Raw genomic sequence first — 20,222 nt, forward strand, 5'->3', positions numbered from 1 at the left:
ATAACTCCAAGTGTCAAATCTTGCCGACTCTGTAAAATGCAGAGATGAGAGGACCCAAATCAGACTGAACAAACACAAGCCGGCCATTTATTGGGGCTGGTGCAGAGTCCAAAATACAAAGTCTATAAACTGAGTAACAAAAAGCTGAAGCTGCACCACAGACCATGAAGGGAAAAGTACAGGGATAGTTACAGACACTGCAACAAAAGGACAAAGGGAACCTGAGACCATTCGCACTGATACACTCATTACTGATGGGTACCAGGAGGGAGAGGGACACAGGTGAGCAAACCTTCAAAGTAAAACAGGAAACAGCCAAAGAGGACTGATACTGAATATTAACATCTGGCAAGATGAACAGAACAAGAAAACACAAAGGGACCAAAACATAAACACTGAATGAGACAGAGGCAGGACGATGAACCAACTGATAGTAGATATGAACCACCAAGTCCTGTATTTCCACTGTACCTAAAGCATGCTCAATTCGCCTCTATGATCTTGAGCATATATGAGGAGAATGTATTGTGTTATAATTAAATAAACAGCACAGGTAACACTGAAACACAAAGTCCTTATAATCAAAAATAGTTCAGCAGGGCATCAAGCTACACTCACATTTGACTTCATTCATATGAAGGAATTATTGAGTTCTCTGTTTAAGCTCATTTAAGCTTTCTTAATGCTGCTCCTAACAGTGCTTTATAATGTCTTCTTTTCTCACTGCTTGTTTTTGAGTGGCTGATATTTTAGTGTCTCCTGTCAGTGTAAACTCTTTAAAAACTCTATATTTTTAATCTTGGACTCTACTCCGGGGGCTTTGCATAATTAAAAATGAAATCCTTATTTATCTTATTTTGAGCCATGATGCAGAACATGAGTCCACCTGTAAGCCAAAAGCTTTGGCTTCAATCTGCTCTTTTCATACATCGTTTTCCCCCCTACTTTTGTCTCACATCTTAGCGCCTTGGGTCTGGCTGTGAGCACAGATGCTCCAGTCACCTGCTGCTCAAATCTTCTGTTTCATGGGGAACTAAAGGAAGGTCTTCCATCCAATTTCTTGACCACAACTCAGGGTCCAGTTGAGGAAAAGGCAGGATACCTTGGACAGGCCTTAGACAGTTAGGCCTTTTATCCTGTCTTCCTTCTCTCACCCCAACCATTCGCGGCAGATCCAGTCCAACTTTTTTTATAAAGAGCTTTAAAATAGCCAGCACAAGACCAAAGTGTGTACAGTAAATAAGTTAAGAGCAATAGATCAAACAAAACAGCAACAAAATAAATAATAAAACACATAATACATAAAATTAAAACAGTCCTACATTAAAAACAACAACATACAATCGACTAAAAAACAGCTGAAATGAAAATGAATTAAAAACCAACATCTCACTAAAATCAACATCATCATCTCACTACAATCACCTAAAAAAATAAATAAATAAATAACATCTAGCAGGGTGTGAAATGCCAGGGTGAAGACGTGGGTTTCCAGAAGTGATGTAAAAACAGGCAGAGAAGAGGCCTGTCTGGAGCTGCTACAGCAAAAGCACGGTTTCCTCTAAGTTTACACTCAGTCCTGGGTACATTCAGGAACAGCTGATCAGATGGCACCGCCCCTCCCTGAGCCTGGTTCTGCCAGAGGTTTCTTCCTGTTAAAAGGGAGTTTTTCCTTCCCACTGTCGCCAAAGTGCTTGCTCATAGGGGGTCATATGATTGTTGGGTTTTTGTCTGTATGTATTATTGTAGGGTCTACCTTACAATATAAAGCACCTTGAGGTGACTGATGCTGTGATTTGACGCTGTATAAATAAAACCGAATTGAAGCTGAATATCACATTTATGGCAAATATCAGAGTCATGCCTTTTGACTGTGGAAGAAAATTGGACGATGCATAGGAAAGCCATACAGGCAGGGAAGCTGCAGGACTGTTCTGCTTCTCCACCGAGGCCCAGTATAAGATAAATGCTAATTATTTTGAATTTTGAAGCATGCAGCAGAGTTCATGAATAACAAATATGGAGCTGGCAATGAGAATACCAGTTTCTCTTTAATGGGAAGCCCTGACACTATGGAGAGTACCTGTGCTCAGTTTCCGTGTGGACACCTTCCAGCTGACTTAAAAATGAATTTCATGGCCTGATTGCTCCGAGCGTGCGATGTCTGTGGTTGCCATGGTCACGCTTGGCTCCGTGAAATGAGCAGCTCAGGTGGAAATACTGTCATTTACTAACACTCAGAAACAATGCTGATATTTATCATCAAATCGGAAAATTGCACTTAGAACCTGAAAGGGTACTGTCAGGAAAATGAGTTTGTTGACCTCGGTTTCACATTTCATTTGGACTGCCTTGTTTATGCTGTTGTGTCTCTGTTGGCTGTAATGTTCTCTTTTTCCTCATTACCTGCAGAGGCGGAGTCCTCAGAGTTCAGCTGCAAGACTCAACGAGCCACCAGAGCCACTCATTCATCATTTCATGTTTTTTTTTCCTCCATTTGTTAGATAGATGGCTGAAAGCTCAAATTTCCTCATTTTCTGTTGTGCTCAAAGACATAAATCACAAATTCAGAATGTCCTAAAAACGTGGTTCTTGACAGCAAAGTAAATGGTTATCCTCCAAGGTTGTGTATATCTGCCTAAAAAAATATACCTCTAATGTAGGCTGTCAGACAAAATGCCACTTCCTGTCTCCTCACAGCATACGGAAGAATTATTATGCCGCTACTTTTTTTGTTTAACAGATGTGTTGTCACGCAGTAATTGCAGAGATGTTGTTAACAGGTAGAAATATGCACTTTGTAAAAGGATGGGCTTTGAACATGTGCTAGGCAATCAGATAAATGAGGCAGCGTGCAATGAGCCTTCTTTCTGCGTAAAGATAAAAAGTGAGAAAAAGAACAAAAATAGAAAACCTTCCTGTCTGTAACTTTTTGTCCATTGTCCTACGTGAAGCCTATCTATTATTAGACATATTACTTGTGTGGTACTACATAGGTGTTAAGCTGTTCATTATTTACTGATGTGCCAGACACTCTGGGGAAGAAATTCATTGCACAATATTATATAAAACTTTTTTGGAGTCCTTTTTTGCCTCTACTTTCATCCTCACCAACTCATGAGAACATACACCGATCAGGCATAATATTATGACCTATTATGAAGTGTTTAACACTGATCATTTCTTCATCATGGCACATGTTAGTGGGTGGAATATACAGTATTGTATTTTTCAGACCATAAGGTGCATTAGACGAAACAAAATCAGATCAAACTTTACTCAACTTATTCTTCTTGCTACCTCCATTTCCGTACCATTGATTCATTAATGTTGAATTCTCTCGCAGCTGCTCCTTTCCCATGTTGTTGCAGTATATTAACGACTAACCTCATATTATGGATGGATTATCTCAGTTCTTCTCCTGACTGAAGTTCGGTCCGTTTACACCATCGGGAACCCTCACGTTAACTTTTATCGAGTGGAAAAAGTTGGCGTTCATCCTCCAGCTTCACTGTGTTTATGTTATGCTAACATAGCTATGTCGCTAGCAATCGCATAGCACATCATTATGTACCAGCTAGCCCAACTTCAGTAACCCTACAAAACTCCGTGCTGTTTAGTTTTCTGTCTTCATTTATGTTGGAAGTGATAGCAGAGCTGTGCGCTTTAATTTTTTCAGAAATCTCTCAGTCAGAACATGCTATATCATGTTTAGGTGGAAACTAGCGAGCTAACTTACTGCTAACTCCATTAAATTTAATACATTCTGTTTTCATGAATGCCTGGATGTTAAACTTAATTGTTACACCTGGTAAGGCAGCAACACTGATCATTACGCTGATCACTATCTCAGATTGCTGAAAAATCTAATGCTGGTTTTGATAGAAAGGTGTCAGAGTGCACAGTGCATCACACTTTGTTGGGCACGTAACTACATAGCTGTAGACCACTCAATGTCCAACAATGGGCATCTGAGAATAAGAGCTTTGGGTCCTGTCATCCATGTGGATGTTACTTTGCCACGTACCACCTACCCAAGCATTGTTGCAGACCATCTACACCCTTTAACGGTATACCCTGATAGCTGTGGACTCTTTCAACAGATTAATGCTCCCTGGCAAAAAGTAGAAATGGTTTGAGGGGCACAACAATGAGTTTAAAGGTATTGAATTGGCCTCCAAATTTACAGGGTCTCAATCAAATCAAGCATTTGTGGCATGTGCTGGACAAACAAGTCTGATCCATGGAGGCCCCATCTCCCAACTTAGCAACAAAGGATCTGTTGCTAGCGTCTTGGTGCCAGATACCACAGCACACATTCAGGGGTCCAATAGCTGAATTGGTCAGGACTGTTTTGGCAGCAAAAGGGGAACCAACACAATATTAACTGGTGTAAATTTCAATTTCATTTCTCTAGCAAGGGCGCAACCTCAAGAGGTAAAAAATGACGTCAGCACCAAAATTTCAGAACCTGGAGGTCCTGTATTGCCCTTTAAACCAAGTGAATCCAATAGATAGCATAAAAAGTGAATTCTTTTCTTTGTTAGTTTGAGTCACTGAACTGGATCCTCTCAACCTAATAACCATGTTTGTGGTGTTGTTGTCCTATGCCAAAATTTCAATAAAGCTGAGTGGACTCAGAGTTCAAAAGGTTTCTTGCGTAATGACAAATACTGAAGGAGATATCAGTCAGAGGAATTCCTGGGGATGGTTTACAGAGAGAGGGGTAGGTAGGTTAGCCCAGGTTAAACCACAGAGCTGTCCCAGAGAGTTTTGCTCAGATTGTGTGAGATGGCTTACTTGGTTGGTCCCGGGAGGATACTTGGAGGGGGGACACTGGTCTGTTTTGTGCCAGGAAACAGAGTTCTTTTTTTTCTAGATGATTTCTAGATAAAGTTGGCATGAAGGTGGAATTCAGTCAATGGATGTCAGCATCTATTTACTCTGCCCATGAAACCACAGTCACTGTCACACATCGTTCTTAAATCCATCACAGTACAGCAAACAAACCTGTTTATCCTGCACTAACCTGCAGAGGATTAACCTGCAACATTTAAATAACACAGTTAGTCCATCTCAGTTTGATTTGCAGATGTATCACAATATGAAAAAAGCCTAATGCCACATGTAGTGACCTGATATTTAATTTAAAAACATGAAGACTTCCATTTAAGCTTAAGATGTCCAGTTTATCAGATACAATTGAGCAGTCCTTACCCTTAAATCTAATCTCTCTTCTTCCTTTCCTGTCTCGTCTTTCTTATCTTTCTTTCTCCATCTCTTAGTGAAGTTAGCTCGCTTTCTTTTCTCTGCCTGTGAAATACAGCAGCACGGCCTATAGCTAGCAACACACTGTGCAACAAAAGGGGTAGTGACATCGTGGCTATGCACATCTTTTAACTCCAGTCCACAATCTGTTACTTCTAAATGTGATGTTATTTTTGTAGTTGCTAACATTGCTAACTGCTTGATAGCCAGAGATAGAGGCTGCACTGGATTAGAAAATTAAAGTCCATTTTCTAAATCTTGGTCATAATCTGATTCAGAAAGGAGGATTACTCTCAGTATGTTCATTGCCTCATGACTTGTGATTGATCAGTGACAATGAGCGGATAATTTCACAGTCAAACTTGCCCTCGCTCACCACATCCAGTTTCAGAACACTAAGAAAGTGTTGGCAAAACACTCATCTTGAGATTTTAAGACAGGACTTCAAAAACCAATAGACAAATTCATAATAGCTACTTCTACATGTTAAAGTTCAAAGCAACTTCTCAACACTTTCCCCAGAACCTGTAAGCAAATAAACTGGGTTACTGGGTTTCTGCAGAGCATACCCTTGTGCATGCTGTTGCACAAAGCTGAATTTTGAGCACTCTTTGTATGTTTTTGTTTTTTAAAATGCATCTTGGGAAATGTAGTTAAGCCCCTGTGTGTGTACTGTCCATACTATTGAAGAAACTGGCTTTCTCTAACACATTCACCAGACATATAATCATCTGTTCATGCAGCAAAAATATACATTAATTAAACTAGTTCATCTAATTATAGCACTCGAGGTTCTTCCTCTTGATAAACACAATGGTAATCTGAGGTGGTTACATAAAAACAGTTGCAGAGAACTTTTGTTATCCATCCAGCAGTATCACTGATCATCTGGGACACCATATTTACACCTGAATGAAGGTGGCAGACAGTTCAGACTCCTTCACTGTTGCCTATAATGGGTTGTATTAGAGGAAGAAAGGACACAGAAATAGGCAGTCACACAGCTAATTGATTTTTCTTTGTTCCCAGCTTCTGAATCTGTGCAGCCATATGGTTTTCTGCAAGACCAACGCAGCTAAAGGCACGAAAGAAAAGATCTGTATCTTTCTGAATTGTCTTATAATGTCTCAGAGGAAAACTGCTTGAAAAATTGCCTCGTCTTTTCTATAGCCATATACAATGCAGCTGTGCTCTGAATAAAAACAGCTCCCACTGCAAGATAGATCACCTACAACATTAAAGCCACGGCACAGTGGAGTGAATAATACGAATCATCTCGTTGCAAATGAGTGTTCTGCTTATGTGCTGACTTATGTGTGCGCTATTTTGACATGTAGCACCCACCTAAGCATTGCAGACCCATCAGTGTAACAACACGCCCTGCTGCATTGCAAGAAAACACTCAGCAACAGTTTGATGAACACTACACGGTGAAAACTCTTCAATCCCAATTCAATTAAGCATTTGAAGGGTATTCATCTCAAACTTTGGCCACAAAGAAAACCTACAAGACCCAAAAGACACTACAGGGTACTTCCAGAAGTCCAACATTCATTTTCTCCAACACACCCTGAACTTTCTTAGGCAAGTAGCCTTCAGGAATAGCTCTAAGGCTTCCTGATGGATATTCAAAGATCTTCTTTGGATGTTTGCTGCCTTTCGTTCAAGATAATCCCACACTGCCTCAATAATTGTTGACATCTAGGCTCTGGGGAGGCCAATCCATGATTGGTAGTGTTTCATTGTGTGTTTTTTCTATCCATGTTTGCTTGTTCTTTATTGACAGTGTGTTTGGGATTATTTACCGTTTTGGTTGCGCACCACACGGCAGCTTTCAGTCTCATGATAGCAGATAGAATTCCAAAGGAGTGACCTCCGTGCAACACACTTTTGGTGAAGAGCTGATAAATATTTTCCCCTCTGGCATCTATATTCTTTAAATTATATTCCTTTATTACATGTTTTAATGGCGGGTAGTGGAAAGCTTTGTCTGCAATATCTATCTGTGCAGGCAACAGCATCTAAGTTACAAGTTTTCACAAACCATTCGGTGACACGTGGGGAGTAGAAACCACCAGCATATGTTTGACAATTCTAGGATAAAGATTAGTCTGAACAAATTCATAATAATTGCAAATGGGAAGTGCATTGAACCTGGATTCTTTTTAACGACCACCAGGGGGCGATAGCTGCAGTTGCAAAAAAGGCTCATTCACATATTTTTTTTTACCAAGCTGAATAAAATATAAAGTCCATTTACTAAAGTTTGGCCATTTTGACTTGCAGAAAGGAGGATATCCAGAATATCAACTAACAACTTGTGACTGAGTGACATCAAAATGGCTACATCTATCATTTATACAGTCTTTGAAGGTGCAAAGTGGACTTCTGCTTTTTTATAGAGGTGCTGGATTCCGTGAGACAAAAAGCCTCAAGGGTTTATTTTTTCTTTAATTTGTCACCTGCCTTTATGCAGTTTGCAGACAAAACCTTGCGTGATCATACTGGCCTTTAATTAGCAGGAAGTATCGCTGTAACGGAGTTCCTGTTGCTTTCCCGTCAAAATACAGAACACTAGTGTCGGTGATCTGGCAGGAAGCGCCTGCTGCTGCTGCTTGGAAGCATCATTTGCATGGACTCTGACCGGAGCTAAAGAAATTATGCCACATTTCAGACTTTCACCTGCACCTTGCAATGAGTGAAATGACCCATGTTATTAGAAATAAGGCACAACAACCTTTCCATTTGGCATAGGACTAAAATATAATTTGAGACAAGCATTTATAGTCATACATTCAACAAATTCAGAAAAATGAAAACAAGTGCCTGAGTGTTCAAAAGGAAACGAAAAACAACAAAGGAGAGAATTTAATTCACATCAAATCACGCTTCCAGATAGTCAATACAGCAGCCAAACAGGCAATGCGATAGTGTTCAAAGGTACAAAATGTAGTCTAGAAGAAAGACTGACTTGTAGCATAATCTTAGAGCATCCACAGTCATATTTTTTTTCATACAGAAAACAGTATCAAACATTAGGCAAAGTCATCTCATGACAAAACCAAGAACATATGCATGCATTTATGTTTTTTTTTATATAATATTGAGCTTGCATACAAAGGCAGACAGATTACAAAATCGAAATCACATGTCAGTTTTATTCATTACATATTAATCGGGGAGGGGGGGAGGAGAGGGACCACTGCTGTGTTAAGGAGTATATTGAGATGCCAGCAAAGTTTCACAGCCGCCTTGTGTCTCCCGTATCGATGGGGCTGAAGAGACTGTTAACACTTAAAGGAAACGGAGACGTGAGGCCAGCTGAAATGCGTTAAAGATTTCATTCCCCAGCTTTGAAGGTGCGATATCACTTATCAAAATCAAATTTTTCCTCAAAATGAACGGAAGCAAGCGCGAAAAGGAATCTAATTATTCAAACAGCACTGTGTCAGTAATGAAACTGGGTGAAGAAGGTCAAATAGTATAACAAATGGACATTAGAGCTGTTCTTCACAATCCAACAGCTGCAACTAGTGAGTTAAAATGATACGACTGCAAAAGCAGCCAGCCACACCGACAGAGTCGACATGCTCCTGAAAGAAAAAGCCCCAACATGCCTGCTCGATCGCTTACAGTGACGTGAGGTAATGACAAAAAGCTGTTAGCTAAATTGCAAGCCTGACAGGAATCCCGATCGCTACGTGAGGAGTATTTGTGCGCTGCTTCTGGGTCACCAGCCTGTGCACGGTGGATGAAAGCCGGGTGTGGTGGAGGACATGCATAAAAAGGGTCGTACTGGGGAATCGAACTATATATGGCATGCATCCCAACCTGGTGATCTGAGGTTTGAGTCCTGGGATTCAGGACTGCACAGGGACTCGGGGTAAACTTTAAAGTGGACCTGCTATGCTCATTTCCAGCTCAGTATTTTTATTTCTGGACTAGAGAAGCTCTGAATGAATCATGGTTCAAATCAATGCTTTTTTATAGGTCGCACGTTGAATACTGATTGGTTTAAAAGTGGGCCTGAATAGGAACGGGAGTGAAAGTGGTGTTCATCACAAATGCGAAAAAACCACATCAAAGATTTAAAAATGTTGCAAGATAGTGCCTGTAGAGGCCAGTTTTAACTGTTTTTAACATTTCAGCCCCTCTTTGTGTATCCAGTGGTGAAAGTCTGTTGCAGCCTTAGGCATGAAATACAAAGGCGCCCCTTTAGCTGTAATATGCTCTAAAGAATCTGACACCACCAACGACAGTGTGGTCACGTGGATGGGCTCTCCATCTGTCATTACAGTCTTTAAACATCGGCACTGCTGTAGTTTAAAGTTTGTCTGCTCTCGCGGGGCAAGCATTGTCCTGCCTTGCCAGGTAAAACACCTCTGGTTATATCGCAACAACAACACAAGCAAGACCAGCCCACAGACTGTGCTGTGTCACTTATTTCTGACACTGCCCCCTAATGGCAGTGCACAACTACAACATTCCATCAGTAATCGTAAAAGCGGTGCGTAGGCTCCGTATGGCAGCGGTCCCCAACCTTTTTTGCGCCCCGGACCGGTTTATGTCCGACAATATTTTCAGGAACCGGCCATTAAGGTGTTGCGGATAAATGCAACAAAACAAAACCAGTACCGGTAACAAAGAAAACAAGATTTATTCATAACACACGGAAAAAGACCCAGGGAAACCGAGTTAACAAAAAAAAGATAAAAAAATAACGCTTAAAAAACCGATAAAAACCCTGAAAACCATAAATTTCACGGTCCGAGTCCCGGGGGTTGCTGTATGGGACCCAGGCACAAACATACCAGTCTGTTGAGCCAGTGGTTCTCAAAATGAGGGGCAGGGCTCACTTGTAGGGCACAGAGCCACTGACCGCAAGACGAAATGACGTGCATCTAACTTGAATGAAAATTTGCAGGTCAACCAAATAAGCAAGACTTAGCTAACATACTAACACTTAAAATATAACTTAGATCTGTTTTTATTTATAATGACTGATTAAAAAAAAGTGAGAATATAGTTCTCCTGGAGTTTGGAATATCAGAATCCAGCTCACGTAGGATTAGCTTCCCCTTCAATCAAACAACCAGAGCAGCTCCCAGTGACCAAATTCAGGACTTACTCTCTTTATCCTGAAATAGCCCAGAATGATGTCACATCATACTTTCCTGAAAAACAGGAATGAAATTGGCTCACAGGAATTACCTGCACGCATGCTGGGCTCAGTATTTGAACCTTTGACCGTAATTAATACGAGCAGAGATCATTGGAACAGTATGTATGTGACAGAAAGCAAGGATAAGCATAGTAGGTCCACTTCGACAAAATATATTAAAATTAAAACAATCATAAGTCATTCAAAGTAAAATGTTAACTCACTTAGAATTTTTTGAGCGAGATAAGCCCTGGTAGTCCGCTGCAGGGGAGTGAGTTCAACCATCTCTATTCCCAGATACGTGTGCTCAAATACAGAGCTTCAGATCCGACGTATGAACAATATGAACACTACAGAGCACTAAGGTGCAGGACTTACTGTGGAATAGAAGGGGTTAAACATGTACATTCTGTTTGATACATTTCTAGTGGAGGTGCTCACATAAAAAAACAACAATATAGTAACAATACACATACACTGCTAGTATATTAAAAATGCTGCCCTTCTCATCCGTCTTAGCGAAGGTTGCATTGCACGACTGAACGACCGCAGTGACTTCAGCCAAAGAGGGCGCGTTTGCCCGTTTAGCAGCAAACTTGAACTTCAGCAGGAATAGGCTGTTGTAAACAATACATGCTTTTTGTGTTTTAATTTCTATTTTTTCTCTTTTTAAACATTTGATGTAAACTTCCTGTTTTTGAAATTCGGCCCTTTTGACAAACAGCAGGTACATTTTCATCCAGCTGAAAATGCCATCAGCGAAACTAATTTTCAGTAGTGTAAACAATAAGCTGCACACACACACACACACACACGCGCACACACACAATAGAGCTTCCCAATCAGGTGGCATTGTGGCTCAACAAGTGATTTTCACCAGACGGGTCACCCACTGAACTTCATTCTGTTGTTGATTACAGCTGCACTCAGCTTTCCAACACTGGAGCACGCTGTGTGGCGTGACGACTGCACATAGCGACTATGGATGTTTCTTATTTTCTGCATGAAATATGACCACAGAGCATCAGAACAATGAGATTTTTCTGCCTATATTCATATCCATGCAGCTCCTGGATAATCACAAAACCCCACAGTATCGTTACTATTCTGTGTTTTTTGCACTTGTCTAAGTGACCATCTGCCTCAGATTGACTCAGGGGCACTTTGCTGTTTGCAGTTCGAAAGAAATGTAATCATGCCCTTGACGTTTGAACCCATTTTCTTTCACTCTTAAGAAGTCTCAAACTTAAGAAGTTATTTTTGACCACAAAGAAAATCCAGCTGATTGAAAACAGCGCTGCGGCCTTGTACCCATGATTCACCTCTCAATTATATTATAACGCTCACTGGTTTCAGTTTTTCTGATTTTTTTGAAGTCTGGATGGGATGACTGAATGGAGCAAACACTTGCAGAGCCTCGATCCTCGACCACAAAAGTCAGCAGATGACGGGTGGAACTTAATCGGTGGTTGGTTCACATAGTTGGTGACATTTTGTCATGTCTCATACAGAAACATGCAGGGATGCCATGAATAACTGCTGTAAAGAAGCCTTAAGAAGGAATTTACGTTCAACGTTAGCGTATTAGTTCTTTAACCTCTTGTTTTAACCTTAAAGGAGAGCATCAGTTTTTACATGGATTTAAAGCCAGACTTTGTTACCTTAGTAACCCAGAGTGCCTTAGATTTCAGGGACGGGTTAGGGTGGTTGCTCCAGTTGTGATACTGCCTATCAAGGCCTCAACATGCTTCAAACAACGATCCCATCTTTATATAATTATATGTAGCAGCCATATTAACCTTGTTGTTTACACGTGTGTCTTCAACACCGTAGCTAAAAAGTCTAAAGAGCTTTAAAAAAAAAAAAAAGAGGTAACTGGACTTCTTCAATTCTAAAAACAAAAGGTCATGTGATTTATCACGAGTCACAAGAGGGTCGGTACCATCATACTTTGGCCCAACCCATCATGTGACCATCATGTGACCTATTGAAGTCAAACATCTTCACAAATTTAAAGAAGTCTAGTTGTCTCTTTTCTCAGGCTTTCTACACTAACGTGACCTGGATGACTAAGAAGCTACAGAGACACATTGTGCATGCCTGGTTTAAACACATCTGTGCCCTCTAAGTTTGTCTCCTTTTGAATCCCTGCACTGCTTCCAGGACTTTTTGTAGACACTGTATTTGATATGCTCCACTCCCTCAAAATGACGACCATTGCCTTGAATTTCACTATAGTGAATTTGGAAAGAAGTACGATTCTGTTGTTGTGGCTAAAAAACATTAGCGTGTGAAGAAAAACACTAGAGGTGAGGCTGTGTCTGCTAAATGTTCTTCTTCAGACTCTTTGGGAGGTAAAGGTAACTCTGTTTTAACTGAATTTTACAGTGCAAAACCCTATGAATGTGAAAAAAGCTCAATTCAGACCTGATGCACCACCTTTGGGCCTTTTCTTCTGTTATACTACTTAGATTCTTTGTTGTAACCAGAGATAGGCACAGTTACTGTATATCGAGCCCATGATGTGCCACACTGGGATCTGGATCTTTCTCAAGTTTCTCACCCACATCTTCCAAAGCCGAACCTTTCATATGATCATTGCTCTCTGTCACGGTGAAAGTGAATGATACACTCTCAAATGACAACTGCATGGCAGGAGTCTCGCATTCAGCTATCCATCGTTGCTGATATTAATTGGGGAGCGTGTGACTGTCTCTTCACGTTAGGCCTATGATGGACTCACACGAAGGGTCCAGGGTGTACCCAGCGCAGCTCCAATATGACTCGTAGTTGGATAAGCATGAAAAAACAAATGGATGGATGACTCGCCATCTGGTGCTGTGATGAAATCTGACTCCCACATACTATACATCAGTCTACAGCTGAATCCAAATAGATGGTGGAGGCTGTGAAAGTATACTTTTTTGTTGTAATTTAGACATATTGAAATCAAATGTAACTATATTCTTTAAACTGGCCACAGATGGATTAAATATGATGCCAGCAGGTTGATATTGTTTGCAATATCTTTCTTAACAAGTAAAACCCACAATTAAAAAAAAGGTTTTCTGCTTTAGAACTGCAAAAAGCAAAAATTATTTTATTAACTTATGGTTTAAAATAACTAAAACTATCTTTACAGAATAAAGTTAGTGAGTATTGGAGGGCATTGTAACTCCTTTCTACTTAAGACTCACTCTCGATGTGTTTGCAGACCACTTTGCATTTACTCATTAATCTCTGGTTTCTTCCTGTTTAAAGGGAGTTCTTCCTTCCCACTCTCGCTAGTGTCACTCTACTTGCACATTGGGGGCCTTCTAATTGTTAGAGGTTGCTGTTTATTATTGTAGATTATTTGGCTTACAATATAAAGTAGCTTTAGGCAACTCTTGCCACAACCCAGCTCTCTTTCTCTGTGGAGTTTTTGCCTTTACACAAGCTTCACTATTAACTCTATCAAACAAACAAAACAGCAGTTTTTTAGTTAGAGTTATGGTTCAGACATGGTTTGAAGCATAATGAGACCTCAACCTTTAAAGACTGTTCTCCATAAACTACACGAAGTCTCTATGGCATTGCTCTCATCTTCCCAAATGGAAAATACATGCTCCAAATCTAGAACTTGTATTAGTAATACGAAATATTTGCTACATCCTTTGTTAGTGTATCCACTACTTTAAATCCTAAGACTGCTCATAGCCATGAAATTGAAATCATGAGGTTTTTCCTGTGCAGCTTTATGGATTAGTGGAAATTCTTTAACTGCTGTAAAAGATCTCATCAAATAGATTTTGCTTCTTTTATCTTCCACCGTTCATACAAGAATCCTTTAAAGTCAACACTACAATCCCTGTCAGTCATCTTGTGGATTGAATTTCTCTTAAAAACATGAAATGAGCAGCGGTGCAACCTCCTTTCTGTATGTGTGAAAGTGTTGTTGAACACAAACATGAGATGTGTATGTTTTAAACTCAGCCCTGTGGAGAGGAAATACTGTGTATTCCCAAAGAGAGGCGTCTCAGGTCGATGCGGGCAACACGAGGGTGACCCAGAGAAGACGACCTGGGTGGAGAGGACGGGGAGGATGCGGGAGTCCTGGTGCAGCCGGCGAACAGGTTGGACGAAGGATTGTGTGTGTTCAGTCATTTAATGAACCAGGTAATTCATTGGTCAACGTGTGCCAGCGTTCAATTTTTTTGTCCTTGTTTTTGAGGCAGTCAAACCAGTGCTTGAGCCTTTCTCCATTTGCATTGATACCCAGAGATACACCACCTAAAAGGAGGCACAAACACAGAATGAGTTCTTATTAGAAAGACAGGAGACTTATAATGCATCACATTATAATATCAGTTTATATTCTTAGCATCATAAAACAGCTGAAAAACAATATTAAAGATGAAAAACCTTTTACAAATTATTTATAAGTTGGTTTACTAAAGAGAATCAGTTATGTTCATTTCCAGCTCTGTGTGTTGCATCACTGGACTTTGCACGGCTCACATTAAAATAAAAATCCTTATATGTTCATCCTATATTAAAAGTTACAGCACCCTCCAGAAATTTATGCCAAATGTAGTGCTGTCCATTATGGTTGAACATTTAGTCTCATATGGCCAAAGAACGTTGTTACAATAGTCTTTTGGTTTATTCGGATGCAACTTTGCAAACCTGAGCTGTGCTGCCCTACTTGTTCAGTCTTTTTCTAATGCTATAGTCATGCACTTCAGCAGTGAACATGTTAACTGAGGCCTGTTGAGTCTGAGATTTTTTGCAGCTTCTCTGTGCGCTGCACAATCCGACCTTGGGGTGAATTTGCTGGGACGTCCTCTCTTCGGAAGATTGTGCCATTGTGTTAACATACATCTGAATGCTCCAGACCAGCAAAATTGCCAAAGCTTTAACCGTGGTGCTCACACAAACTGATGATCGGTTGATTTAGTGCATTTGATTAGCACTTAGCTGCTATTTACACTTTATATTCCTCTGGAAGCAGTGAGGACGTACTTAGCTTTTCACATGGCTGCACAGAGTGCTGTGAAAACTTTGTCACAGTACTGCAGATACATCTGAGGTCTTGTGTTTCCCCTGAGCTCCAAAGATCTGATTGGCTTTTTATACAGACAAACAGGAAACAGAAGATTCCAGCTGTGATTTGAAAGCACAGGACATGGCACATTTTTCAAAATGTGATCATATATATTGTGATAATGTGTAAGTTCATTATGATTTATCATATTATGTGTTGACTTGTTATATTACATTGTTTTGGGGGGGGGTTATTCATAATGTTATTATATTAACCTCAGTTGTGACATCTTTTTGAGTTGGACCTCGTTTAATAGCTACTTCTTTAGATTTCTTTACCCTTTTTTGGAATTTATGGATAATGTTACAATTATTCTTAAGACTGTGAAATATCCACGCCACACAATCACAGCTTTTCCATCGCCCTTAAAAGTCTCATTACACAACAAACACACAATCCCACCTGTGTTGATCTCCATCTTTTTGTTGTAGCAGCAGTTAGTTTGTGTTTGCATTCCTTTTCATGTTGGAAATGCAAACCGAAACAAGTCCTTAAAAACATGCAGACCCCAGTAACCCTCAGGGAGTCTCAAAGTGTCAGCACAGTGAAGCCCAGCACTGCTTACCTATGAAGTCATTCGACTTTCCAATGTCGTAGTCCCATACGGTCACCTCCAAGGTCTTTTTGGTGAGGTCTGCATATTTTATGTCATAACAGAACTCCTGCAGAAAATAAAAGAGGGCAAAATAAGAGCTCCACAATTTTCTCTCTCAAAACACATGATTAATAATACCTCATCTTTTCAGATCACCACGTTGGGGCTTTAAGAGTTTATTTATTCTGATGGACCATCGTCACACACACACACAAAAACACTCTAATGTGCAGTTTTTCGGTTTGCATAATTATCAAAACAATTCTGAAAGCTTTTGTTTCATTTCCTGCTGAAATTCATTCAGAACGCCTCATTAGGTTTTAATATTTTGTTAGTGCCTTAAACAAGACGCTGTTTAATCTAGCTCTTCTCGCTCTAATGTTTTTTTCAGTCACTACATAACCAGACTCATTTTCGTTAGTTAAGGAAACTCACAGCACAGCAAAGGTGTCAACGTATCTTAAACTTGGAGTGGAGGAAATTAAATGCGGAATACACACACGGCTTCTGTAACAGCATGACAGTGTAATCGATACAGTCCACTGTCCACTAAATGAAACAAGCATTTTCTTCTGAAATCAATTTGCAGTTTGCGAAGCAACAATCTGCGGTTCAATCACCTTAATGAAACCAGAGCCTCGATATGGAGGAGGACCTCATTGCTTGTCTCCAACGGAAAGGCCAGGAGGTGATGGAAGAGTATGGGCGCAAAAAAATGTCAGAGGAAATGTCAAGTCGCTGGCCTGTGTGAGCGTTCGGCTGGGGTACGTCCACTCGTATACAAGCAGAAACGTCCGAGCCGAGCTGCCCTGTGGCCCGTTCAGCCTCAAAAACATGTTTGGCATTCTTGTTCAAAACGTGGCCGAAGCAGCACCTGTCTGATTTCAATACAATTTAAAATCAGCCATGAAGGGAGGTGTTTGGCTGTGAGACTGAGGAGCTCCGGCTCAGCTAAGAAGAACATAAAGGTTGATTACTTAAATTGCTTCCTTCACGGTCAAAGCAGCGGTATACAGCATGGTAAAGGTCTGGAGGCAATGCAATAGCGTTCAAAATTATATTAAGCTCCCTGTTTTAACAAACATTATTTACATTTTTGGACAACTGGGCCAGAAATACTGACTTGCTTTTATAAACTAAAACGCATTGTCCTCTTAACTCTGGCTTTTCAGCTGCTAAATGTTTGCAAAGTACTCACAGTTGCAAACTACAGTTAAAAGTTAAAGTTAATTGTACTTTGCAACTGTCAGTACAGTGCCAGTTTTTACATACATATTATAATCTTACAGCCATCGTTTATGATGTTTATGTCCATCATAAACGATGGATATGAGTACCAATAACAGACAAACTAGGCAAAACCCTGGCAACTGCTGTCACTAGGTGAGACTAGTTGAAAGAGGGTGATGCATAAAAACCTTCTTGGACACTAGAAGATTGCTGTGGTTGTCTGCAGTTTGCATGGAAGACGGTGACGTGTCTGGAAACACTGATCAGCTACTTGCTGAGTGGCAGTGAAACTTGAACTTTCAGAGTAAAGGTTGTGCCTTAACATTTGTAAAGGTGCAACTTTTACTGTCGCTTGGTGAGTAGTTGGCAAGTGTTTGCAGACAGCTTGGTGTGTTCCATACAAATTAAATGTGACAATACTGATCTGCAAGTGACCACAAACACCACAGGGAGGCTTTTGGTGCAGTACCATACTGTATGTCTCTTTGGAACCAGTTTCACCTATCAGCTACCAGCAGGTAGCTGACTGGTCTCTAGACCTGTGGGATTAAAGCACACGGTGTCTCATGATGAAACCGCCATCGCCATCTTGATGTTTTGAAGCCTCACATTTTCTGATACACTTCTATATAACTTGAAGCCTTTTTACAACCCCATGGGGGTTAAAACAATGTAGATGTAATGTAACAACAATGTAACAACAATGTAACAACAATGTAACAACAATGTAACAACAATGTAACAACAATGTAACAATGTAAAACAGACCCCTTCATGTTGGTTTTACTTTTTAGGTTAACCAAGCTTGTTAGTGTTAGCTGTCAGCGCTCTCACATCAAAATATGCCCACTTATAGATTCAATAAACCAAAGGAGTGTTTAAAGTTCTAAAACCAAGCCGACAAATGACTGGGTTATATCATTGTTTAATGTTTTTACCATTAAATGTATCAGGTTAGAAACTATATTTCTTATATGTAATATTTGCAATAAAATATCAGAATCCTGAAGGCATACACTATGAAAAGGGAAAAGGAGAAGACAAACTACAGGTTTTATAAAATCTGAAGGTTTGCCACTATAAAGAAAACTTTTACATTAAATATGAATTTTTCTCTCTTATTATTACCACTGCAAAAAGTATTTATTGGTGCAGATAGAGCCATTAAAACTTTATTTTCAAAGCTTCAGAGCTTCAGGCATTGATAGGACTAAACAGTCATTTAATAAGTTAACCAGTCAGTAACTTGGCTCATCGGTTTTATAAGAGAAGATCAATAGAAGTTCAGTCCTGATAAAATACACCTGAGTTTTAGCCCGTCTTCAGTGGTAAACACTTGGCTAAACAGGACTTTAATTATTTAAGTTATTTTTTGGTTCTGCAGCTTTTTTAAAAAGCCATCTTGTTATGAATTAAGAAAAATTCCAACAGTGTTGCCCTGTCAAAGTGGCTTTTGTTGGTCCCAGGGTTATGAAGGTCGCTCAGCACATAAAGCACCAGATAAAGCTCAGGCAACAATAAACAGGAATAAAATAGAAAGAAATGCTGCAAGGTTTAGCTGTGGTTTATACCTCATTGAACTCAGGATTGAGCGTCTTCTTTTTCACAGCAGTCTTGTGCTTTGACTTTTTGTTCTCGTCTGGCTTCAGATACCTGCAGGACAGAGAGGGGAGGAAAGAAAAGAAGATTTAATACAATTTTCTGATGCTTATATTTATGAGTGAAACAGCAAAAATGAAAATATTACATATCCCTGCAGAGCACACGGTGCTCATGTGTTATTTGAAACCACCATCAGTAATGTGAAGCCTCACACAGTGGTCAGACAGCACACTGTACATTTCTCAGCTGTTATATTGTTCTGTCCTCCAGGGGGTGCTGTGGGACTGCCCTACATTCAACCACACAGCTGCATTACATTACACTACACACACACTAAATCACTACATCATCTGATTTTTAGAAACTTTAGATGTTATTAAGGCTTTTCTTTTCTCAGCTTGCAATCCAAAGACCTTGTGGTGCTTTCCCCTGCAGCTGCAGTCCCACTCTATCAAGACTGATGTCCCACACGTGGTTAGTTAAACAATAACATTTCACTCTAGTGTCTGCTTGATGAGATTACCGTGGAGAAGACATCTCACCTCATAACAAAAAGACATTTCCAAAATCAGTCGATACTCCTGCGCATTACTGCAGAGAAGGTCTCCAGTCTCTAGTTTATTTAAACCCTTCATCTCAGATTCTCTGTGTGAGGTTTCTGGATGTTGGTCATTTGTTCCTATTATTGGCTTTCCAACCTTTTTTTGTGGAGCTTCTGGGAGTCATACCACACTTCACTTTGCTAGACCTTAGACAAAACTAATTCATGTTTATTTCTTTAGGTTTTTAGCGAGATTAACATTTTAGAGCCTGTGATATGTACTGCTGTTACTGTGACTCAGGCATGCAGCAGTAACCTATAAACTATTCTCTGCTGACTGCCAAAATCTGGGGGCTTCCAGTGTAGCCGGTGGATATGGCGGGGTAAAGCTTACTATGCTGTGTGCCGGTGACACATTTTGAAAAGTTAATAAACTCCTTTTTTGGCAAATGCAGTGCTTCATTTGGCCATCACAGGGACTGTTTACCTGCAAGCATCCAAAGCCAGCTCAAATGTGATTTGTCAATAAAGCTTGAGGACTGCAGAGGGTAAAACTAATTTTCCAGTTTCAAAAACTCTCTCGTTTTATAGCTGATAAACACAGTATAAATGGCCAGTAACACTTTATAATGTGGCCTCAACTCAGGAGTAATTCCCCTGTAATGTAATGGAATATCAAGGTATTTTATTTAAATTACAATGTAATATATTGACCCACAAATATACTAAGCCAGGTTTT

At 40.1% G+C, this 20,222-nt stretch overlaps 1 protein-coding gene across 1 annotated transcript in view; it reads right to left on the bottom strand.

Annotated features, from left to right (window-relative positions):
- Positions 1-8,006: 8,006 nt before the first annotated feature.
- doc2b (double C2-like domains, beta) overlaps positions 8,007-20,222 on the bottom strand; it is a 183,954-nt gene continuing 171,738 nt past the window's right edge. Inside the window, exons 7-9 of the mRNA XM_085470987.1 lie at positions 18,912-18,993; positions 16,081-16,177; positions 8,007-14,701 (exon numbers count right to left, since the gene is read on the bottom strand). Coding sequence (XP_085327113.1) covers positions 14,568-14,701; positions 16,081-16,177; positions 18,912-18,993 — 313 coding nt within the window. The 3' untranslated portion in view covers positions 8,007-14,567. The remainder of the gene's footprint in view (positions 14,702-16,080; positions 16,178-18,911; positions 18,994-20,222) is intronic.

This window comes from Copadichromis virginalis, linkage group LG10 (assembly GCF_057382275.1).
Source record: "Copadichromis virginalis isolate Kocher_CV1m ecotype Utaka linkage group LG10, C_Virginalis_male_GT1.1, whole genome shotgun sequence".
Classification (NCBI taxonomy): domain Eukaryota; kingdom Metazoa; phylum Chordata; class Actinopteri; order Cichliformes; family Cichlidae; genus Copadichromis; species Copadichromis virginalis.